This window comes from Thermobia domestica, chromosome 12 (assembly GCF_964235325.1).
Source record: "Thermobia domestica chromosome 12, izTheDome1.hap1.1, whole genome shotgun sequence".
Taxonomy (NCBI): Eukaryota; Metazoa; Arthropoda; class Insecta; order Zygentoma; family Lepismatidae; genus Thermobia; species Thermobia domestica.
In genome coordinates this window covers 190,463,047-190,488,776 of record NC_137465.1, presented here as the reverse complement: position 1 = coordinate 190,488,776, position 25,730 = coordinate 190,463,047, and the positions used below count along the sequence as shown (strand labels likewise).

Below are 25,730 nucleotides of genomic sequence, written 5' to 3'. Positions count from 1 at the left end.
TACCACCCCTTCATATCAAATTAGGGCTCATGAAGGTCTTCGCCAAGGCCCTGAACCGGGATGGTGAAGCATTTAATCATCTCAGAAAACTATTCCCAAGACTCAGCGAGGCCAAAGTGAAAGAAGATGTTTTTACGGGACCTCAAATCAGAGACGTTTTAAAGGATACTACATTTTCTTCTAAGCTTAATGAAGTGGAAAGTGAGGCTTGGGAGGCCTTTCGAGAAGTGTGCAGTAACTTTTTAGGGAATCATAAGTCACCTGATTACAAAGGCATTGTGGGCAGGTTAATTAATTCATTTCGTAACATGGGATGCAATATGTCCCTAAAGTTACACTTCCTCCATTGCCACCTGGACTTCTTCCCTGAAATGTACAGCTTAGATGAGGTCTGTGATGAACACGGGGAAAGGTTTCATCAGCAAATAGCTACCATGGAGAGGCGCTACAGTGGTAAATGGAGTGTGAATATATTGGTAGACTTCTGTTGGAATGTGACACGCAAGACACCTGTAGTAATTGCAAGAGGAGTAGGAAAACCAAGTGACACGAAAAGAAAAATGGGAGAGAAAGAAAAATGGTTCATTTTGCCGACCAGTGTAATTTATATTTTAATATTTTATTATAACGTACTGTTTACACACGAACTCGGAGATGATTGATTTGTTCCTAGTTTTATATTTTTTCATATATGGCCACAATACTTTTTTTTTTTTTTTTTTTTTTTTGCTTTATTGGTCACTTTGAAATAGAGGAGCGTTTGGTTTCGTTACAATACGTACCGAAGATGATAACTGTTTTCCCTTTTAATTTGCGGCCTCTGTTATATTTCCTATGTGCGAGAAAAGTTTCATCTACTTCCAAGGTTGTTCGGGTTCCTCCTATTTAGATGTTTTTAAAAAGTATTTTTTAAAAAGAGCACTTTTTTCATTTGCTCTCTTGGAAGAGGGGGGGGAGTGTTCTAGAACTTAACCTCTTTTAGTTTCGTGTTATAGGGTCAAGGGCGGATCCAGGGGGGATCGGGGCGATCGTCCCCCCAGAAAAGGAAATTTTCTTATTTTATATATATAAATAAAACCCATCCCAAAGTTTGGAGCCCTTAAAAGGAGCAGTATGTCAACCCACCGTCCCCCACCCAGAAGTCGGTCCTGGATCCGCCCCTGTATAGGGTCACTGGTATAAAATAATTAATTCAGCCCTTTTTGTTTCAATTTGGTACTATTTTTCAGCCCACTCCAGAGATAGGATTGTGGCAACACTGTTTTCTGGCTAGAACCTTGCCACTCTTAGAACTATCATTGTACCAACGGTAACTAACTATTACATACGTACTTCCGAGATAAAGACAAAGGCATTGGCAAAGGGATAATTTACGCCTTTTGGAGGGTTTTTGCCACTTTATATATTTTGGAGCGACAAACGAAAGGGGCGTTTCTGAAGTCATTAACGACGACAACCGATCCCCCTTCCAGTAAAGGAAAATATCAAGATTTCTCAGTTGTTGTATTTTCTAACAACTCCGGCAATAGTACATCACCGATTAACTAGGCATAGGTATCACCAGTAAGACGTCCATTAAAAAAATATGGCCCAATGACATGGTTACCAAGGATGCCACACCATACATTAAGAGACCTCCGATGCTGATGAGCAACTCGTCTCTGCCATAGTGGATTTTCTCTAGCCCAATAATGCATATTATCCCGGTTTACGTGTCCTGTGTTCGTGAAACTAGCTTCATCGCTAAACAAGATGGTGGATATGAAGTTACGCTGTCTGTTTTCCATACCTTCCAACCATAGACAAAATTGCACTCTGGCATGAAAATCATTGCTAGATAGTTCCTGATGTAATATAATATGATAAGGATCAAACTTGTACTCGTGCAAAATACGCACTACAGATGTTTGGCTAACTCCACTGGCTTAAGGGAGGTAGTAACATGAGGGTCTACATGTACTGCTACCAATATTCCAGCTGCACGTTCTTCATTTGTTGCAGAGCAGTAACGACCCAAACCCCGTCCCCGGACAAGACTACCATGTTGCCGCAAAAGTCTCTCCAATTGCAAAATTACCATATGAGATGTTTGTTGGCGTTGGGGATAGCGCATTGCTTACATCCGTACAACGCTGCGGTAGTTTCCTCTACATTCGCCCAACATATCGGCACAATGATCAAACACTGGAATTGTCATATTCAAAGCTGCCCAAACTAGTAATATGGATGTGATCGTGTGTTCGTTTCCTTGTACGGATACTTGTCACCAAAGTTGATATCCCGTCGTGTCTGCTGCTTTTGAACCTTCCTACACACAACTACAGCTCCTACCTACAACATCCACACTGCCATTTACCTTTAAGTCACTAACTGCTAGGCAATGTAACATCAACAATGATTTTGCGCTGAACACCACCACTCAACAAGAGAAAACCATACTATTCATGCTGCATGAACACACAACACACAGGTACATTCACATGCTTCCAGTGGAAGAATGAAAATCACATTTCCCGTCCCTGTGTGATCGGCTTTATTGACACGTGAGTAAACCAGCCAGGATTAAGGAAGTAGAGTACTAGCTATGTTCCGAAGGCCATCAGTTCCACTCCCAAGGCCAATGACGTAGACAGGTTTTTCTTACTCTAACTGCGCGCATGTTGAGATGCTACCTTCATATAGGGCCTAATTGATACCTTCCTACCACTTTCTCATAGGATGTGTAATGATTGAGAAAGACGTCTCTCTGCGCATACGTATTAGTATTATTCATAGTCTTATTATTGTCATTCATGTTATTATTATTAGTTTTATTATTATTTTTCGTATTAGTATTACTACTGTCATTCTTCTTCTTTTTCTTCTTATTATTACTACGGTAACCTTACCCTTATTAGTCGATTTTACCCCCGCACTTTTTACATGTTATTCACTTACAATATGATGAGAAAACCTCGTATTTGGCCCATTTTTAGGCCTGTCTGTATTGTGTATTGACTATTAACATATTTCTTATTTGATGCATAGATTGCTGAATATTGGCTTGTAACACTCGGTTTGAACACTGCGTTTTGTAGTTGAATGTAGAACCATTTTTAGCAGCCATTTTGAAACAGGTTTGTCCGAAATCAAAACAAATTTTGTACCAAGCTGTCTGGCTTTCCACGATCTATCAAACAAGTATCACTCGACCTATATTGTCATTTGAAATTGACACCATTTTCAAATTGGTCCGGAGCTCCATGATGGACCATTTTTGGGGGCTATCTTGAAAATGGTGCCCCATATCAAAAATTGTTTCCTACAAAAATTGTTCAATTTTCCAAGCTCTTTCGAATGAGGTATCACTCGACCTATGTTCCCATTTGAAAATTTCTCGTATACTCCTCTTCACCAAAATGGTGGCGGGGAGAACCTCGTGTTTTACCCACATTTAGGTCTCTCTGTATTGTACATTGACTCTTAACATTTTTCTTATTTGAACTACAGTTCGCAAGATATTGGCTTGTAACACTTATTTTGACATACCCTACCAACCTGGGTGCACAAATGCTTCCTTTCGGACTTATAGGCTGCCGAAAACTTGAAAAAATGAAGTTTAAAGATCCACAGCTCCAATACTATGTGTGACCAACCGCAGTCGGGTTAAGACTGCACTTAGGAACTAACATGTATCTAAAAATACATGTTTCAGAACCCTGTTGTACTCACACAACAATTATTATAGAGGGAGTTTGGCTACGGGCATATAATTTGAAGTACTCTCCAACTACCTCTATAACAATTGTTGCGGAAGAACCGTAATATTCTGAAATATGGATATTTGAAAAGTGCACATACTAGCTTCTAAGTGAAGTCTTGGCCCGACTACGGTAAGTCCCATATTCTCTGAGCTATGAATCTTTAAAGTTCATTGTTTGAAGTTTTCAGCAGCTTATAACTCCGAAAGGAAGCTTTTGTGCGCCCAAGTTGGTCTATATTTTTTGTCTTATCGTGATGTCAGGAATCACCTCCCAAACGTTGTTGGTGTTGTTTTGAAACACCCCGTAAATATCACTCCTTTACTCACAATTATGTTTGCGAGGGTGCGGCGTCTCAGTGGTAGAGCGTTCACCTCCGGTTCTTGGGGTCCCTGGTTCAATCCCAGCTCGCACCCTGTGCACTTTGTGGCGGACAGACACCGTACTCGTGGGTTTTCTCGGGGTTCTCCCGTTTCCTCGCACTTTCTTCATTCCGCCATTTCATTCATTTCTCATAATCACCGTCTCCTTTAGCCTAACCAGCATAATCGTGGGACGTAAAACTTAAGATTTCATTTCATTTCATTTATAATTATGTTTGCAAAATGGTGTTAAATTTCTTGGCGTGATCTTCCATAAACACCTTAGCTGGAAAGCTCATCTCTCTAATTTAGAAGTTAATATAAGCCGAAGAATCAATTTGTTGCTGTGTTCGTCCTGCTCTTGCTGATGGATGTATCGCCTGGTTATCCCCTCCACGAAAATTCTATGACAGATTACAGATCCTCGAAAGTCAGGTCTTGTGCCTTGTCAACTCACTACCTGTTCGAACTACAACCACAAGAAATCTATCACCACACAACTATTCCTGCTCTTTTTCAGCATCTCTACTGTTTTTGCTAATGCTACGTTCAACAACGTATCAATGCTGTTCACGTGATCCTTCATAATATGTTAGATCAGGCTCCAGCTCTGCCACGTTAATAGGCCTAATCACTGTGAAATTAAAAATACCGCTAATTTTACAGTAATTATGTGATATCTTCAAACAGATAGAAGATAATCTTAATGTGAAATAAGAACGCCCTAGACAATATTATTTTGCATGAGATACCGTTATCACGAGTCACCCAGTAGCTTTTCGTTTGCATCCATTTAGAAACGCGAAAATAAACGCCAGTTTTCTAAATAGCTGAAAATCGGAAGGAAGATAAATTGAGTAGTGATAACCGTATCTCGTAAAATAATATTGTCTAGCGAGCTCTTGTTCCACATTTCGATTATCTTTTATCTGTTTGAAAATATCACATAATTACTGTAAAATTAGCGGTATTTTAATTTAGCAGTGATGAGGTCTCTTAAGCATATTCACCAGTCGATCATCTTTTTGCAGTTCATGAATGTAGTCAGGTCACTCTTCTCTACAACCCACATTGTCATATTTACGCATATCAGCAATGAAGGTATATAAGACGAGATTTACGTTTAAAACGATATCTGACTAAAAGTGGTCTGTCCCGATGAGCCAATAATACACAGTTTGGCCACTGGACTAAGAAGAAAAGTAAAATAGGAAACAGTACAGAAGAATTTGTGACTGTGATTTTGTGTTGATTATACATCAAGGTTTTGGAGTTCCTTTTTATTAATATGTTCAAGTTTCAGTGTCGAATTCAAGCTTTTCTGCTTCAACCTGCCTCTTCAAAATGTAACGTTAATTCTGATATGTTACTCAGAAGATGACAGCAAAAAATAATGAGTTTAGGGTATCCAAGGCTTATCTAGACAGAAGGTTGTCAGAGGAGCCCTACACAAAAAAAAACTCGAATTTGCATTGTAGAAACCTGTATTCGAAGTCAGTTTCAAAGGTTTCTTTATTACTTTTCAAAAATAAACAAGGTACCGGTACCTCATTTCGGAATTTATTTTCTGAGTTCAATCTTCATGGCTTCAGATAAAGTACTTAGCTTACAACTTATAGTAGATATATGGTTGAACTCAGATGAACTCAGTAGATATATGGATGAACGAAGACAGCATTAATGCATGCGTTATAAAATATCAAGTTATAATACAGATGTTGTTGCATTCTAAACATTTTATCCTATATAAACTGAGGTAAACACGCCCAGAGTTTCAAGATACACAACTGGAAATTTAACAACCATTTTTACAATGTATTTTGCGCCCCTCTGTCACTGACGTCCGGGACACGTGCCCTTCTTGCTCCATCCTAGATTCACCTCTGCTCGATATAGTATTATTTTGAATAACTAGAGAAAACAGCCCAGGGGCGTCATTTCAGACTTTGTTTGAGGGGGCAAGAGCTCAACCGACATAAGACATTCACGTTTTGTACTAATATATTAGTAGACAATCTATTAAAGTATACGTATTCCTCAAACTCTTGGGGCATTTGCCACCTCCTGCCCCCCTAAATGACGCCCCTATTAGTAGATTTTTGTCACACTTTTATGTGTTATTTGTGTTATAGTTCCGTGAATGAAAAGATGCCTCTACTTCAAAATATTAGCTAACACTGATTAATTGAATGTTGGGATTAATTAGCATAACCTTATCCTCACATAACGCAAAGTAATATTTTGAAGTTTTAAATTATATCCGAAACTTTTTGCGCTTTACAAATATTTTGAGAATAGTAACTTATAATCAGAATGAAGTGCTTAAAATAATTTGGGATTTTATGTTAAGTTGATAGAGGGCACAATATATCTTATCAAAGATTTCCAACCAGTTGCGTATCAGTTAGACTTTAAATGTAATGTAATTATGCTATCTTCTGTTGAAACAAAACAAGTTTTTGTTTTGTTTGATGGAAGAAAAAAGATGAAACAAACAGCCTACGAAAGATTGGTAATTTCGTATCTCGTGTTAGATGTATAAATCAGTGTAAACAAATTGCGTACTTCAGAATTTCGAGGCGAATAATTACAATCGGAAATGGATATTCGTCCTTAGTGGTACCTATTCTAACAATTACACGCACAGTTAGTCTACCATTTATTAATCTGCAGTCCAACAGTTTCATAGTTTCATAACTGTTCATTATGACAGTTCACTGTTTATTTCTGAACACTCATTCCCTCCAGACAAAACACGCCATTACTCGAACAGCTGCTCCTGGGAGGAACACATGCATTGTTTTCTCTTTAATGAGACATTCCGTACACCGAAAAGCTCTAGTAAAATTCAATCCTATCAATTTCTTCGCACGATAATACCACACCAGCTCGCCGTGCTAATAGTAGTGTAGCTATTGGCTTTCCACCATCGATTACATGCTACTGGAGAGAAATCTTTGCTTGAACATTTCATCTCCAACCTTATGTTTCAAACATTATTGCATCATTGTTGCTAGCATTTATATAAGACCTGGCGAACCTTTTCCTCTCCGTTTCTATCAGTTCATATCAGACAAATTCCGTAGCCACGTTATCATGGCCGATCTTAACTACCATAGTCACTCAGATCATCAAAAGCGCACTTTTCCTAATTATATTCAGACCCACACGACAGGATTCTTTATTCATCATGTTCCTAAACCGACTAGATCAGCTTCCAACACTACTACTGATATTATTATAACTTCACCAATATCCTCTTGAAGGTTACTTTGACTTTAATTGATCCTCTTGAGAGTGACCATATCTCTATCAAACTTGTTTTTGAACGTCAGCAGAAGCCTCAATCACCTCCTGTACTCCAACAGCTACCCGCTCAGTAGCGTTTCGCCCGTGCAGATTGGCCTAGATACAGACAATGCCTTTCCAATATTCTCACATCTGTATCAGCTCCTACCATAGAGACAGAACTATACCACACTTTATATACAATCATCGACAGTATGCATCAGGCATCTTCTCAGTATATTCCTTAAGCTATAAGTGATTCCTACACACTGTAATATGTCATTAATAGTCAAGGTTTTGAATTTTCTAAAATAATAATTGTAAATTGTAAGTATCCTCGATTTTTCTGTTATTAAAACGAAGTTAGCAAGTTTTCCACCGATTTGTAATAATAATAGTATCCTAACTGAGATTTACATCATTTCAAGAAGGGTTATGGTTTTCAATGACCTCTGGTGGTACTTTTTGGAATGATAAGTTTGTTCATGTGCAGCGCTACCTGGGATCGTCAGATCACAGGCTGCTATCAAATAGGAAGGAAAACGATTATCTTTGGTGTCAAACTTTAATATGTTTCAACCTAATCGGCTTCTAAATTAAATTAAGTGTTGATAATGTATTTGATAAATTGTGAATATGTGAGTTTATTGCTGTAAAAGCTTTGGTTTATAACTGGAATACCTATTGTAAGTAAATTATTTTGCTAGAATTTATCTTGGCAAGTTAGTACGCCATTTAACATTGTGGTTGTTTCGATGCTGTTATCGCTGGTCGATATTTGAATGATAACGGGTTTTATAGTTGAGTTCTAACTGCAATTTTGTGATCTAAATTAAATTCATTTTGTGTTATTTTTTTGGTATTCTCAAATTTGGCACTTAATTATATTGTTCGAGTTTACAGATATAAAGTTGATAATATCCGATTTAAATCTATTATTTGCCTAATGTAGAGCGTAGATTACCTGGCGTGCTATGAGACTTATTTGTGTTTTATTACTGATAGATATTGGATATAATAAGTTCCCACTTTTGTTCAGTTACTTGAACTATACCAACATAACCGTAATTTATTTATTAGTGGGGGAATTTAGTTCTCCTTCCTTCCAGCGTGCACGTTTAACTTGTCTTTGCGGAGGCAGGTGCGCGTGTAACGTGTTAATATCCTTCCAAAATAATTGCAGTACTATATATATAGGCTATACTTAGAAACAGGATATACGTTACAAAACTAAATAGCAGCCTGTGATCTCAGTTGGTGAGTGGGAATGTAAAATATGTTATTATTTTTTGTTATGTGATAGCTAGAGCCGGATTATTTTGTAAAAGGGTTGCATTATAGCTAAATAGTAAGTAATTAAAATTGTATTGAGCGTCACCGAATGGTTCGTAAGATGGCGACCGGACCTGTTAATCATGACCTACGTCTTGAACTTGATCATTTCGAAAATTGTGATACTGGAGTTTTAGTAATTAACCAACCTCAATTGACAAATCCTAGTGTGGAAAATCACACTAGTGATCTTGGTGTTTTGAGTGACGCTGGAAAGAATAATACGGTAGAAAATGATTCATTTGTTCTTGCAAGTGGCAATAAAAATCAGCGTGATAACATTTGTATTAAGGCTTCGCCTAGTCGCCCGAGGGTGGCAGGTGGCCAAGAGCAAACAGCAGCCGGTGGTCAAGGTCGTTCACCTTCAACAGCTGGTGATAGCTTATCAGCACAAATACAAGCAATTCGTTCGCACTTGGCTGGAACTCAGATATTTCCTTCAGAATCGGTTGTAAATAATTTTACATGCAATACTAATGCTTCTGTTTTGAGAACAGATTTAAGTAAACTTGTAACTCATTCAGCACAAAAATCTTTAAACGATTTTGCTCGTAATATACCCTTTTGTGTTGGAAGCAAAGATATAGAACTTTTTCAGTTTTTGCTTTCTGTTTATAAAATTACTAAACTGAGGTTGTTTCCCTTAGAATGTATTATGATGTTGGCTATTGGAAAAACTACTGGGTTATTAAATACAGAATTACTTAAGTTGTTGGGTAATGTTAATGATTGGTTGGAGGTATGTCGTGCCTTACGAACTTCTCTGTTGACACCATTAGGTTTACGAGAAATAAATAGATTGTTGTTGAACGTAGGGTAAATGTGCCAGTCCTCGACCACCTAACTCATTTTCTTATGGTTCTTAATCGTTTTTCACTCAATGGAACAACTTAGGAGGACGCAAGTAGCTCACATGTGTTCCTAAAACTATATTTTATCCATACTTTATCAAAAACTGAGATAACTTATACCATTTTATGTAATATTAGTCGGAGAAACACCAGTAACTGATTTCTTTTAGTGTTCGACCATTTTTCGTTAATGTTCGACCGCCTACTGTTTAGTCATCGACCACTACTCGGTTAATGTGCTTTTAATTACAGTATGAAAGCTAAAGCATAACTTTACCAAACTAATAGCATCTGTAGATGTTACATCATTAGTTTTCCAGGTATCACTTCGCACTTTCACACAATAGTCGCTGAGATTAAGTAATTTTCTGATAGTTTTGTCAAGAAAGGGACCACCAAATTCATTTAAGGTTCAGTGGAATGCAGCACCAAACATGCTTCGTCTTCTCTGGTTGAAGGGGTATAAACCCCATCTTCTAAATTCGTTTTTAATTACTAATTGTGTTGCTACCTTGTATATCACTCTTTTAATTAGTGGTGCAGAAATAACACTGTAACATTTTACTCAGTTTCCATGTAGAACTCTCGAAAACGATTTGAACACTGATACGTCGCAGGGTTGAAGAATATGTGTGCTGTTTGGTGGAATGCAGTAGAGTACTATAGCATAACTGGAACAAAATTCGCTGACTTCCATTGCCAAGTGAGCCTTGTGGTCGTCGATTAGCAGAAGAACTGGTTTCTTAATAGAGGGATCATTCACCCATTTTAGGAAGCCGTTTGCTATCCATTCGTAGTGTTTCACTTCGCATCCAGCCGCTATCTGACCTGACCTGCCTATGAAAATCTCTGAAGAAACTGCACTGATGACGTCCTTTGGAAGATGTCTTACATACAGATATACGACCATCGGGGATACAATTTCTCCTGCTGCGGAAAAAGTGCAAAACAGTGTTAATGTTTCTTTCTCGTTGCCCTTCACCTCGTACATATTTTCCCACGCTTTGGACCCCAACGCCTTTCCTGATTTGTGACACAGTTGAAAGATGGATTCATCAGCATTAAATATTCGCTCAGAATCATTTAGAATATCAGATTGTCCCGTTTGTTTCAAGTATTTCTCAAGGTCCTAAAACCACAAGCGAATGTTTCCCTCGGTTACAGCGTATCGCGCCTTGTTCAAAGTTTAGGGACACGATTTGTGAGTGTCTTCTCAAGTAAGTGTAGTACCAGGTTTCACCAGCTCGATTGTCTTTGAACGGCGTTTTGCGTTTTTCTGAATCGACAATTTTTTAACACTTCAGAAGATCGTATTTCTTCTGTAGAAAGCCCTTTTGCTCACACTAAGGAGCCAGTTTGCTAATCCCTCTTCTTCTTTCTGTGTTAGGTATGTTTCTGGATCTATTTTTTTCGCTTTTTGGGACTGTGACCATGAAATTTATCCATCAGCGTTACCCGAGGAATTCCATAGATTACTGATGCCTTTCGTATGGAGAGCTTTTTTTTTTTCTTTCTTTTGCGACAAGCCTCCAGAGCTTTTTGTAGATCCTCGTTTGAATAAGATGGCAGTTTAAGCTTAGGCCTACTCACTCATTATCTCTGAAAGAAACAAAAATTCTTAAGGACATGCAAGGAAAACAGATGTATTTCAGACGTAAGCTGATAGTAGCTATTCCGCTAACAATATTTAAATGCGTTCCACGACTAAGCGAGAATAGTGTAAGTTCAGTATTAAACGAATTAGACCAAATATAAAAAATTTATTATTCAAATTAAATGTCATACCCTAACAGTGCCGTTAATTTTCCACGAAAATGTTGGGAAACTACATGAATTTATGGCCTTTAGGCATCTACGGTTCCGACCGGGATAAGGTGGGGGAGAGGATGTTGGAAGTTAGACAGCCAGGGCCTATTTAGAAGATACCATCCCAGCATTTGCCTGGTGTGACCGAGGAAAAACTCGAAAGAACTCAGTCAAGATGGTCGACCGCTGGGATCGAACCGAGGACCTTCCGAATGCTGAGCCAACGCTTTACTATTTTTTTCAAAGTTCGTCTCAGCCGAGACATTAAGTCTGAATGCTCCTCGAGCCAATTGGAGGTAATCCAATCCTGACAGGGACATGAACACAGAAATATCGAGGACAATTAAAAATACCCTTGCTCTTGAGAGGGATTCGAACCCTCAGTGGATTGCCTCTTCACCATTACCACTGAGCCACGGCCATTCGGTGAATATTCATGTATTAACGGTAAGACTCAGCAGATAATTAAACAAATGTAAATTGATCACTGAATTAGTGTTTGAATCAAGAAATTCTGCGAGAAAATACAAACGCAAAGCATGGTCGGACACTGAGAAAGAAACAGCTAATCTTCGACCAGTACAAATGTATTACGAAAAGTAGTGGTCGAATACTAGTAAATGTTTTCGTATTCCATTATAACTTCAAAATTGGTAACTAGGTACTCATTTCATGCAGATGAATCGAAAGTTAGTCGTTATTGATATTTCTACAATTTTTCAGTGCTCGACCACCCTGTGGTCGAACACTAGTTAACAAAGAATATTTCATAAGTCATTGTCCGACCACTACATTTTATTGATTTATTCTTCATACCTTACAGTTATCACTAAAATTTAATTACTAAAATATGCTCTACAGTTCCATGTAACAGAATAATATGTGCATTTCTTACCTGGTGAGATAAAACTATGGAAAAGCACAAAAAACAGGGCGCTGTCGTTCCCATTTGCATCAGATTAAAGTTGTCGAAAAGTCAGTGCGTCTTCCGTAGGCATACATTTGATTGGCTATTACCGAATGCAGGTGCAATATATTTTGACAGTATCTTTGTGATTGGTTCAGAATAAGCTGCAATTCAATTATAACGGAAAAGTATGCTTTTTTATTGGAAAATAAGCCTAATATATGATTTTAAAGTGAAAAGTGGTCGGCAACTAGGGGGTGGTCGAAGACTGGCACAACCACCCTATTCAGAGCAAGAATGAAAATATATTGGAATATATTAGTAATATTTATGATGCTTATGTGGTGTTTCAAGGCATTCTAAATGAAGAGGGTATTAAATTGAATATTTTACAGGGTATGAAACCAGATATTAGATACGCAATCTTTAAATATAATATTCCAAAAACTTATCAAGAACTTTATGAGGAAGTTGTTAAATATGTGAATTATGAAAGATCAAAATTAGTCTATGATGAAATGTGCGGGTCAAATTTTTCTATTGAGTGTAAAAAGAGAATAAAATGTTATTTTTGTGGCGGGGATCATAGAGTCATAAATTGTATGTATAAAAAGCAACAACAAAAACAGGCAGCATTGATGAATAGAACGTCAACCGAAGATATTAGGAAACCTATAGCTACATTTATCCATGCGTATTTTTTGGGACGAAAGGTAGAAGGAGCCCTAGATACTTGCAGCACAGTGAATCTTTGTGATATAGACTCTTTTAAAGAATGGGAACAAAACACTAACTGGAGAGTGCAATATATTAAAGATACTTTCCGTGGAGTGGGGATTGGAAAGGAAGTGCTTTATTTAGATCAATGTGTTGTTCTACCGATAAAAATTGGTGGTTTAACTTACAAACTTAAATTCTTTTTGCATAAAAACTTATCACCTAAGTTTATTATAGGAATAGACGGAATTAGTTTTCTTAAAGGAGCAATAGACATTAATAAGAAACAATTTATAATAGATGGTGGAAAAGTTAAAGTTCCAGTAAGGTTAAACAATACCCCGACTCCTATGAAAAGTGATTCTGCCCCAGAAACTAATCATTCCAGGTCCCATAAGGTTCCGACTTCTAAATGGTTTGTGGAACATCAGGCGTATCACGATGGTGTGCAAGCCGAAACAGGTTCAAAAAGCAGAGCTATATCCAGGGCGGTGGTACATAATTTTCAACATTCTGGTATACAGGGGGATGGATCCAATGAACGAGAGGATACGAGACTTCCTAATAGGCAGGCTACCAAGGTTTTGGTCGATCCCAAGTTGGTGAATGAAGATTCTGATTTACCAAAGTATGTAAATGAATTGGTTGCTAATTATTCAGACGTTTTCAGTGACCGTATTGGAACGGTTAAAAACTTTGAGTATGAATTAAAAGTGACTGATGAAACCCCTATTCGAAATAAAGCATATCCGATTTCACGTAGCGAACAGAAGGAGATGGATAAAATTATTGATGATTGGTTGGAACAGAACATTATTGAAAAAAGTAATAGTTGTTGGGCTTTTCCTGCATTTCTGGTTAAAAACAAGAGTGGCGGAAGAAGATTAGTAGTGAATTACAAAGGTTTGAATGATAGACTGTTTGTTAATTCTCAATATACTCCGCTTATTGAGTATCTTATTGCACAATTATCTCAAGGGCGTATCTTTAGTGTGATCGATCTACGTAAAGCTTATCTGCAACTGAAAATATCTGAGAATTCGCGCCAATATACTGCGTTTTTGACGCACCGAGGCCTTTTTCAATTTCGTTATTTACCTTTTGGATTATCTGTGGGGTCTTACTTGTTGTCAAAACTTATGACAGACTTGTTATATCCCTTAAAAGAGGAAGGATTGGAGTGGTTTTTTGATGATGTCGTGCTGGTTTCTAAAGATATTGTTTCGCATAAGAAATTGTTGACAAAAGTGTTGAATATTTTTTCGTGAAAATGGTATTACGCTGTCACTTGATAAGAGTGTTATGTTTCAAACCAGAATTTCTTATTTAGGTCATATTATTGAATATAATAAATTTGAAATGAATCCTGCTCGCCTAGATATTATACGAAACTTACCAGCACCCAAAAATCGTCGAGGGGTGTTGCGCTTATGTTCATTCTTGCAGTATTACTCAAGGTTCGTGCCTGGTTTTCATGAAATAATGCATCCTATAAATGAATTGAGATCTCCTAAGGTGGCATTTCATTGGGGACCCGCCCAGAAAAATGCCTTAGATGATATCAAGGCAATGTTCGAATCCCACATTGTGCTTAAATTACCCGATTTAAACCAAAAGTTTATAGTGTGTTGCGATTCATCATTAAAAAGTCTTGAAGGGGTGATCCAACAGTGCGATTCAGAAGGCTACTTGAGACCTGTAGCGTATTTCAGTCGAAAATTACGTCCTTATGATTATAGTAAGCCATTTATTTGCTTGAATTGATGTCAGTAGTGGAGACTCTAGAACGATTTAAAATCTATTTACACAATAAATTTGAATTACTAGTAGATAATCAATTTTGTCTTATGCCCTCAAGAATATTAAACGTGTAAAAAAATATGGTAGCTTATTGCATAGGTTATTTGCCTTCCATTTTGATGTTAAGCACATATCGTCAAATTTAAATGTAACATCTGACTTTATTTCTAGAGTATATAACACCCATGATTTCGAACTGATTGAGAATGTACAATCTAGTGATGAGGAAATGCAAAATCTATGTATGGTAAATATGTGGGATATGCCCTATGCATCTTTATCTATTAAGGAGCATCAGTATAAAGATCCTTTTTTGTCAGAAATAATTAAAAAAATGGAAAGCAAACAACAGGTAGAAGGTTATAAATTGGTAAACGGAATACTTTGTAAGAAAACAAAAGCATATAAGAATCCCTATAAGGTTTGTGTTCCCAAAAATTTATGGAGAGTATTGTTGGAATTCTATCATGGACAAATTTTGCCCGGTGGTCATGGAGGGGTGAGCCGTACGATTGGGAAATTAGCCTCGCGCTATACATGGCCTGGTATCTTGAAAGATATTAAGGAATATGTAACCACTTGTAGAGAATGTCAATTAGCAAAAGCCGAAAATAAGAAAAAGATGGGGTTGCTAGTATCAGAATATGAAAAGACTGTAAACTGTCTTTGGTATGGAGATGTAATTGGGCCAATAACAAGATCAAAATCAGGACGTTATTGTTTAATTATAGTAGATGCTTGTTCACGTTTTGTTTATCTGGAACCTATTAAAGTTTTGTCCAGCCAAAGTATTATAAATAAGATGTATAAGTTAATGTGTAGGCATGGTTTTATTCATGCATTCGCCCATGATTGTCACTCCATTTTTGTATCTAAATTGTTCACGGATTTTTTATATAGTCAAGGGATCAAAGATATCAGGATTTCTCCTTACGCAGCCTTTTCGAATTTGAGTGAAAGATACATATGTTCTGTAAAAAATGGGTTAAAGATATTTTTCCATGATAAACAACAACAGTGGGATAAGGGCATATACGAAATTGAATTTTCACTCAATAATTCGATCCACACAGAACTAAAGTGTAGTCCAGTGCATATAGTATACCAGTGGCGGTGGCTCAGTGGTAGAGCGTTCACCTCTGGTGTTTGGGGTCCCAGGTTCGATCCCAGCCTCCGCCAAGTGAACTTTGTTGTGGACAAACACCGTGCTCGTGGGTTTTCTCCGGGTTCTCCCGTTTCCTCCCACTTTCATCATTCCACTATCTCACTCATGTCTCATCATCACCGTCTCCTTTAGCCCAACCGGCATAATCATGGGACGTAAAACTCAAAGATTTCATTTCATTTCTTTCCCAGCAAACTTTTCTGTTACAGGACTGTCAAATGACTTTTGGCCCACCCTGTACATTACAAATATTCACAGTTTTGTTTATACACTTCGTCAATTGTCGACTTCATTATTTTTATTTATTTATTTATTAATAGACACTAGGCACATCTCAGGTGCCATTTTACACTAGAAATATATAATAATAACAAAGAGAAGGATTTCGGAAAGTATCGGCCAGGGCTTGTACGCTAAATACCATCCCGGCATTTGCCTGGTAGGACTGAGGGAAACCCTGGAAAATATCGGTCAGGACAGTCGGCCACGAGACATGAACCCGCGGCGACCTCCCGAATGCCAATCCAACGCGCTCCCAATTGCGTCACGACGACTTGGTGCATTACGTTACTGTTCGAGATTTAAATCAATTAGTTACCTTTTACAGATTCATAACTCCCTCATACCTTGCAGTAAAAGATGAAAGTTATGTGACATTTACAATATGATATGGTCTTCATGTTTGCAAGTACAGAAGTTCGTATGAGCTATAAGAATTGTGCTACAGTGTTGGCAACTTGCGTATTTTTCGTTGTTTTTGCTTTTTTTTTTTTTTTTTTTTTTTTTTGTATGTTCACTATTAAATTACAACAAAAGTAAGTGACCTACAGTTTTGTTATTATCATGTTTGAAAGTAGGGAAGATGGTGTATCCAAGGATTGGTAGAAATTCTCCCCACCCACTCTTGTTCCCATAAAAAATTCTCAACTTTGTAACATTTTACGTTTTCGTGTTTTTATTTTGATTTGAAATGAATATGCCAGCCAGAATTTTTGCTGCAAAAACATTCTGCTGGTGCTAGTACACACTTTGTGTTTAGTTGTGTAAATCCTGTAAATTTCACTTTGATGTCATTTATAGTGAGAAAGTTGTCAGATTCTGGAAACGTGCTGCGGGCAACATCACTCATTTCGGCAAATATTGTGCCTACGCACTATGATGCGAATCTTATTATAACTTTTGTTTTATTTACATGAATGCTTTTAAACTTGGTATTTAATTCTTGATACTACCCAGCTATGAAAATCCATGATGGTCACCGGGAAGACCTTCGAAAATTGTTCGATCTGAGGTGGAATGACCCAAATGGTATAAATTATGTAGTTCCTCGTTATGAAGTTTCCGAAATTCTCCATTTCCATTCCACTGCTGTCTAACTATTCATCTCAGGATTATATTCTCATATACTTTCAATCTGTGTTCTTCTCACAGAGTAAGCGACCATGTTTCGCAACCATACAGAACAACAGGCGTGATTATCCTTTCATATATAAATGTTTTAGATTTCAAATTCGTTGACAGAATTTGCGACGTCAAAATATTGTGAACTGAATGATAACACGAATTCCCTAATTTTAGTCGATAGTAAATTTCTTCAGAAAGTTACATTCATTTATTGCAAGAGGAATGGAGGATAACAGAACATATAAAACGGAAACATTTTCCGAACTACCCATCTATTGTAGACGAAGAATTAAAAATGATGTATGAAAAATTTTAGTACTCAGTATGTAATCATCATCATCATAGGTATTCTGCCTTTATTGGCAGGTCACTTGCCGTAGGTGAGAAGCTTCCATGCTCCACGGTTCTCCGCTATCTTCTTCGTCTTCGCGTATGATCTTTCTGTTTTTATATCATCCATTAATTATAGTCTCCTTCGCCCCCTCCCTCTCTTTCCCGCCCCATACCCTCTAGGACGTCCGTCATGATACAATCTCTTCTTAGGCAATGTCCTAACCAGTTTCCCTTCATCTTCCTAATAATATCTAAAAGTGTTCTTTTCTCACTCGCCATTAGTAACACACTCTCATTCGTTTTCCGCTCTACCCAACTAATTCTTTCCATTCTTCTCCACACTCACATTTCGAAGGCTTCCAGTCGATTTTCGTCACCTTTACGTAATGTCCACGTTTCCGCTCCATACAATACAACACTCTACACAAAGCATTTTATGAGTCTTTTTCTCAACTCTTTATTCAAGGTCCCACAAAACAGACTTTTCTTCCTCCTAAAGGCTTCTTTCGCCATTCCTATCCTTGATTTTATTTCACGTTCGCAAGGATATTACTATATTATATGACTAATGTTTTCGGTACCTCAATCCACATAGCAAAATTACGATAGACTTCGGAGCTATAAGATTCAATATTCAAAATGAAACTAGGAGAGCTGTCATTTATGTTTACACCAGCGGTAAAAGTGGATCTGAAAAGGTAAGGGGACGCATGACGTCCCGCCGTCTCCTCTGCCTACCTTTGCTCATTGTAATGTTTTGGAAAGTGGAGGATGCCACAGATATTTCCTGGAAGAGAGAGGACGACGTCCCCCCGCGTTTTCACCGCACTTTTACCCCTGGCTTACACCAGAAAGTTAAGATGGAAGATGGAACCCGTTCTTAGTTTACTGAATCTATATTTAAAAAAAAAAAAAATAGTTTGTTGCTTTCTTTACTGTGTTTGTTCTACAGAAATAAATATTGAGATCGGAAGTTGTACAGTCAGCAACAAAAGTTCATTTCGTTTGGTGAAATTTATTTTGCGTATAACGGTATTATGGCTGGAACGTACAGAACGTAAATTCTTTTTTTTTTTTAATTTACTGAAAACTGTACTCAAATTGTCCTTCTATTCTGAAGTTATTTACGAAAGTAATTTCATCAAACGAAAAGAACTTTTGTTGTTGACTGTACGTTTCTTCTACTACCAATATGAGCTGAAGAATATTTGCTGAAATGGAATCTATTGAAAATGTAATTTAATCTAAAATGGAATCCTTAATTAGTATATTTAAAAAAAAAAAGAATTCGTTTTGTCACATCCTATTATTGTTCTTGATCTACGGGAATAAATACTGGAACCACAAGTGGCAGTATTGTATTATTTCTACCACTTCCGGTTCCAGAAGATAGGTAAGGAAGGAGATAAAATCTGTCTTGCAACACTGAGTCCATATCAAAAAGTTTCTTTCTCTCTTCTTAATATATTTTTCCTCGATTGTAATTAAAATTGAAAGGGGAAGTGGTAGACTTCTACAAGTTACAGTTTGAATATGGGACAAGGATGGAGATTAAATTTATTCTTGATATCTTGAACCTATATCAAAGAGCAATGTCTCTCCCTTTCTCTCTCTCTCTCTCTCTCTCTCTCTCTCTTACTTCCTTTATGGAGATCAATATTTAATATATTTTAATTTCTGTTACTTCCGATTTTCGTTGCGTTATTAAAATTTAGCGCCCTTTTTAGCACCGAGGCTGTAGAAGACGTGCGTCTACGACTTAACGTGGGATCTGAACCACATGAGCTCGCACTGGGATTCGAAGCCGAGTCTTCCTCACCAGATTACCGATTTTAGTAAGAGCTAGATAAGACTGGAGTCAGATTCATTCTTGAGACAGATATCTATTGCAAAGTAATCGTTTCTCACTATGTGTCACCGATTTTGATCTATCATGGAACTGAAAATGGTTGGTTCTACAACTTCCAGCTTGAATGGAGAGTTAAAAGAGAAAATGGAGACCCGTTAATAGGACACCTGATCCATGTTTAAAAAAACTACAATTTCTTATAGTTTTTACTTTGATACTTGTCCATGAATGATCGGACGGCCGGGCGAACAAACTGTCATAGTTCTCTAAAATTCCACATGTTTTCGTGGAATTTTAGAATCGTTTGTAAGTCATTAGGAAAATGTACGGGCATGAAATGAAGATGCTATATACATGTGTAAGGAAATAACGAGTTCAGACCTGATAGAAATAGTAACAAACACTAAAATATATTAATGCTCTCAACTAGCCATTATACGCAGGAGATCTGGCTTCCATTTCCGGTGGTGACTCAATGGTACTGATTTCACGTTAAGTTGTGGGTCATAACGCCTCAGCGTTGAGAGAGAGATATTAAGCTCTAGTATATTAACTAATCTAAAATTCATATCATGAAATTATAACCAAAATAATACATAATTCTGTACCACATTATGTTATCGCTAAGTTCACGAGTTACTTGAATAATTAATTGGGTAAAGAACACGTGCACTTAGCTACAAAAGGGACAGTGGAATTATTTAGGAAGGATGAATTGAAACCTATTGGACAACGAGGCAACTTGAATGCCTAGATACCTAAGAGCAATATCGTATGTAATAACATCGAACAGACTACAAAATACCTATATTTTAGAATAAAATATTTATTAGCTAAAAGTAAGAAGCGAAAAAGCGTGTCCTTATTCTCACATAATTTCCCTCCCATTTCCATTAGACGATGCATTCAGATTAGCGCGGAAGGAGAAAATGAGAGAGGTGTGCGAAAGTGGAGTTGGTTAGTTACGTCACCGTTCGCTTCTCTTCGGAGGCTCGATGTTAGCCGACTTCTCGCGTAATTTCGTAGTCGTTTGCCGAGGGCAGCCGAGGTTGATTTCGTGTGTAGTAGACGGGTTGCAGGCGCGAAAGCGACAACCACGAAAAACCTACCAACCTACCCACGGAATAAGTTTTTTTCATCTGTCTGAAAGAAAAGAAAAAAGTAGACGCATCGCTCCGCTCACGACGCACGTCGTACTATATAGAATCGCATGCGAAATCCACTACTGTGCGAGATCTCTACATCGTTCTATCATAACGATCTGTAAGAAGAAGTGCGGTTAACCCCCCCACGAAGGAAATACATGACACTTTTATTTGTCAAGATTACGAAATCAATCACTTGCAAACAAACAGTCCAAAATAAAAACCAGGTAAAATATTAACTTTGTAAGAAGTTCTAACAAACGAGGACCACATTTTTGTGTGGCTTGTAGACAATTTTTAAGAAGTGTCAACTTTACCGTAGAAACAAAAGACACTAACAGTCGGAAAATACGGGATAAAACTTTATTCTTTTAAAGGAAATATATATATTTTCTTTATTTTTTAATTTTCTTTTGTATTTGGCGGAACATAACTTTTTACATATTTTATATTCTAAAAAAAAGGAAAGAATATTAGTGGTTTCACATAAAATAATAAGAAATATTTAAGAAAAAGCAAAACGCGTGGTGTGTGAAAATTACAGTTTTTTTCTTAATCCTGAAAAAGTTTGAATTTCTTTTTCTACCTTCGATATTTTACTTATATAAAGTGCAGTGAAGTGCATATCAAGAAGAAGCATGGAAGCGTCTAAATCAACATATCAAGTAATGTTTTGGGGAAGTCTTTTGGTACTTTTGATCACAGGTAAGTACATACTTCTGTTTATTACTAAAGAAAACAAAATATAAAATTACGGATCTTCTCTTGCTCGAGAGATTAAGATTTTCATTACTCTATAATTAGAAATGAGTAACGTGTCTTATTCGGATAATGTTAGGAATATATGTATATTAAGAATAATATTTATATGGGTAACGGATATCTGAATAAAATAGATTCAAATAATGGATTATAGATAATGGATATCCATGCATTTCCTAATTTATCCGTATAATGGACTTAATATGGCCATTTCCAAACTTGCTTCAGTGACTACCTTCGAATGCCTAGCTTTAGGGTTCCCCGCAAAGTTATGCAAGTTACGCCACTGATCTTATCTTTTTTTTACGGGGGCATCAAAAAATAAGGCACGCCAGTGTGAATAAGATAAGAGATTTGCACCATAACTGGAAATTCTTCTACAAATATCATTTGAATACTATTCAAATATAAAATACTTAAACAGTTTATCTATACGTCCCAGTTACAGTATTTTATAGATAAATTCATATCATATCATTGAATATTAAAGGCAAAGATATAAGGAGATAATTTTGATAAGATCTCACATAACATTTTTTTTAATGTTTTCACTTTTCGTGTCATGTTTTACAGATTATATTAGTAATTTACATGAGTACGTGAAACCATAATTTAAAGAAACAGGATATAAAATCTGTGAAACATGGCGCGAAAACTATAAATAAAAAAAAAACCTAACCTTTGAAATTTTAAATTTGTTACATAAACCCTTATTCAAAGCAACTTTTATACGCAAAACTATCTAACCCCGGTTATATTTTTCAATGTATATAAGCTTAAAATCTTCCCGAAGTAGCTTGATCAATCTCGACCCATGTTAATGATAATTTTAGAAAACACACTTTCAAACCAGAAAAACCTAATTGTCAAAAATGATTTAAAATGAGATCTTTTTAAAATGAAACTTCTTTCAGTTACTTCCATATACTAAAGCGGAAGGCCGATTAATGTAAATGGTACAAAAATAAATTGATGGAGTGGGGTAATTAATAGCAAGCGGGAGAAATTTTTAGAAAATCCAATTTGAAACAGCAGTTGTTCCCTCCAAACTTACATGGCTTTGGATCAAGCCTTCCTTGAGATGCGCCTTCACTAATATTACGCCATAATACTTGTCGCCTAAACCCTTTTATGTACCAGAATGGTCTGAAGTGTTAAGCAGACAAAGGTGATGCGCAATCCATTGGGGGTTCAAGTTCCTCTGAAGAGCATGGTCGTTTTTAATTGTCCCCGAAGTTTCTGTGTCCGTATCCCTCTCAATCCTAGTGGTCTCGAGAACTGTCGGAATGAAAAAAGAAATATAAAAATCAGAAAGAGATTTTAACAATACAAAAGTGAGAAAGCGCTCATTTCTAATGAGAAGATCCCCTGGTTCTATAGCAAGATATCTGAGTTTGTGTTGCATAATGTCATTTCTGTGCATTTTTCTTGAGATTCTCCCGTTTCCTCCCAAATTCTAATTTCATCAATTATTTTATGACCATTCATCATCCATCTACTCTAGCCTGAGTATGTAATGTATCACTAGACATTATTATTATTATTATTATTATTATTATTATTATTATTATTATTATTATTATTATTATTATTATTATTATTATTATTATTATTATTATAGGATTATTCGAGTAGCTAGAAGTTAATTTGTAATTTTTAAGTTAACAATTTTCAAATCAACGGAAAACAATAGAACAATATGAAAATAAGAATGTACGAAACAAAGAAAATCAGTATCATACTATAATTGCTATCTTGATTAGCTGTCAATTAACCAATTACAATACATACATTGGGTTGAGATATTAATTTATCCATGCAAATTTTCGGGGAAGGGGCAATTACGGTAGCTATATGAAATGTAGCGGCAATAAACCGTTTTCTGAAGTTCAATGCTTCAGTTGTTACTTCTTTTTGCTATTATGTGCAATGTTGCACTTATGAAGAACAGCAGAAAATTTTGAAAGTAACTTCTAGTTCTTCTGTGGCTACAGGCAGAACTTATATTACAGTAGACTCTGCATAATCCGTGATCCTTTAATCCAGTTCTACTGAATGCGAAGTGGTGTGGTGGGGAACGAAAATATGGATTTATCTTGTATAGTGGTCTGTGCGTCCTACGACTTCAACTTTTGTTCATGGTTTGGAGTCGATATCCTCCATAAAATGAAATGAAATTTTTGAGTTTTACATCCTACGGTTATGCTGGCTAGGCTAAAGGAGACGGTGAAGATGAGAAATGAATGAAATGGTGGAATGAAGAAAGTGGGAGGAAACGGGAGAACCCACGCGCACGGTGTTTGTCCACTACAAAATTCACTTCGCGGGAGCAGGGTTTGAACCTGGGACTCCATGCACCAGAGGTGAACGCTCTACCACTTTTAAAAAAAAAAAAACTTCCTGACTATTTTTTTCTATTTTAACCACTTCTCAGGACTACTAGACCCGACAGGGACACGAACACAGAAACATCGAGGACAGTTAAAATTCCACCCTTGCTCTTCCGAGGGACTCGAACCCCCAATGGCTTCACCACACGATCATCAGCCTAACGCCTCAGACTGCTCGGCTACACCCACCGGCATACCACTGAGCCACCGCGGCCCTTAAATATCCTTCATAATATTCTCGTAGCAAAACTGTAGCATCTCCGAATGTAATATTACATAGATAATACACAAATTGTGCGAAAATATGGTCTATCTGTTCTGTTTCAGCATAGTATCTGTTAGTTGTAATTTGTAACTAAAAATATAAAAATTCTTTATATTTATCGAAAATGCATTAAACACTTATATATATAAAAAATTAATCAGGAAACATTCTTAATGTTTATAATGTAATCTGTAATCTGGCATTCGTAATTTCCGGATACATGAGATCGTATAGCTTCTGATTTTTTTTTTTTTTTTTTTTTTTTTTTTTTTTTTTTTTTTTTTTTAAGAGTGTACTTTATGAGTATAAGAACAGCTGCGAAAATTTACTTTTGTATAGCTGGCAACACGTTGCGCAAAAGTTTCACCGTAAGAATTGTGATATTTTTTTCTTTTAGAGTGTTGTATGAAGAAATCAAATCAAGATGCTACGCACTTTGTTTCCTGCGTTAAAAATTCTAATCTAAGTTTTGTTCAGGTAGGTCTAAATTTTATGAGATTTGTTTTTCAAAACTCGATAATCGACATTTGAAAAAAAGTTTTTAATATCAAAGCAAATATTTAAATTTTGAAACAAAAAAACGCAATCAAATTAATGCCTAGAAGATGACAATTTTCATAAAATGCGTTTTTCGAAAAAGTTACGTCTATGCATTTACCGAGTTTCGAAAAAAAAAAACTCCTCAGTTACTGATAAAAAAAACAATTAGGTCACACTTTTTTCGTTCTTGCCATCATGTACAGAGTTTAGCTTAATTTTTTATGAAATTTTTCTTTTCAAAATGTTTCATTCAAAAGTGAAAAGCTGCAGTTGACAATCTTATTGATGAAAATTCTTAGCAGGGGCGGATCCAGGGGGGCGATCGGGGCAATCGCCCCCCAGAAAAGTAAAACTTTCTTTTTTATATATATATAAATAAAACCCATTCCAAAGTTTGGAGCCCTTAAAAGTAACAGTATGACAACCCACCGCCCCCCCCCCAGAAGTCGGTCCTGGAGATATTACTGACTATGATTTGGAAGAGATCATAAACCATTTAGTTATGTATTGTATAATTTATTCTACGTACAAAACGTTAATACAGGACTTCCTTCATTTTTGTGGAAGAAAGGTAAACTAAAAACTAAAGCTCGCTTCTACACAGCATACATTTTTTTTAAAAAAAATAAAAATAAAATACTTCTTCTTAGGTGCTAATTTCCCGTCTCGTACTGAGAAAAAAGTCGTATGTGGCATACGTAAAACGTAGGTTACATGTGTAAATCCTGTAGTTTTTGGACTTAACGTACAACAAACGTATAACTGAAAAAGTATATTTTATACGTACTTTCCGAATAAGTGTTCCGAATGAGCGTACTTTCTGTACGAATGGAAAAACTGTATATAGGCGGTCAGGATCTCACATACAGATGGATGTATGAAACATATAGCTTACATATCTAACATACGTATACTACGTAAAATCCGGAAGACTGTAAGATGTCAGGTGTCCTGCAACGGCATGATGTAACATCTAAGGGCAGTGTATATGTAGGATATGGATAACGTATGGTCCGTAATGATTTGTGTAGTAAATATAAGAATATCATATATTTGTAAGATATATCGCTGCTC

At 36.5% G+C, this 25,730-nt stretch overlaps 1 protein-coding gene across 1 annotated transcript in view; it reads left to right on the top strand.

Annotated features, from left to right (window-relative positions):
• The first annotated feature begins 20,601 nt into the window (after positions 1 to 20,601).
• Positions 20,602 to 25,730, top strand: part of LOC145666909 (uncharacterized) — a 698,924-nt gene continuing 693,795 nt past the window's right edge. Inside the window, exon 1 of the mRNA XM_081734500.1 lies at positions 20,602 to 21,404. Within this exon, the coding sequence (XP_081590626.1) occupies positions 21,338 to 21,404 (67 nt within the window). The 5' untranslated portion in view covers positions 20,602 to 21,337. The remainder of the gene's footprint in view (positions 21,405 to 25,730) is intronic.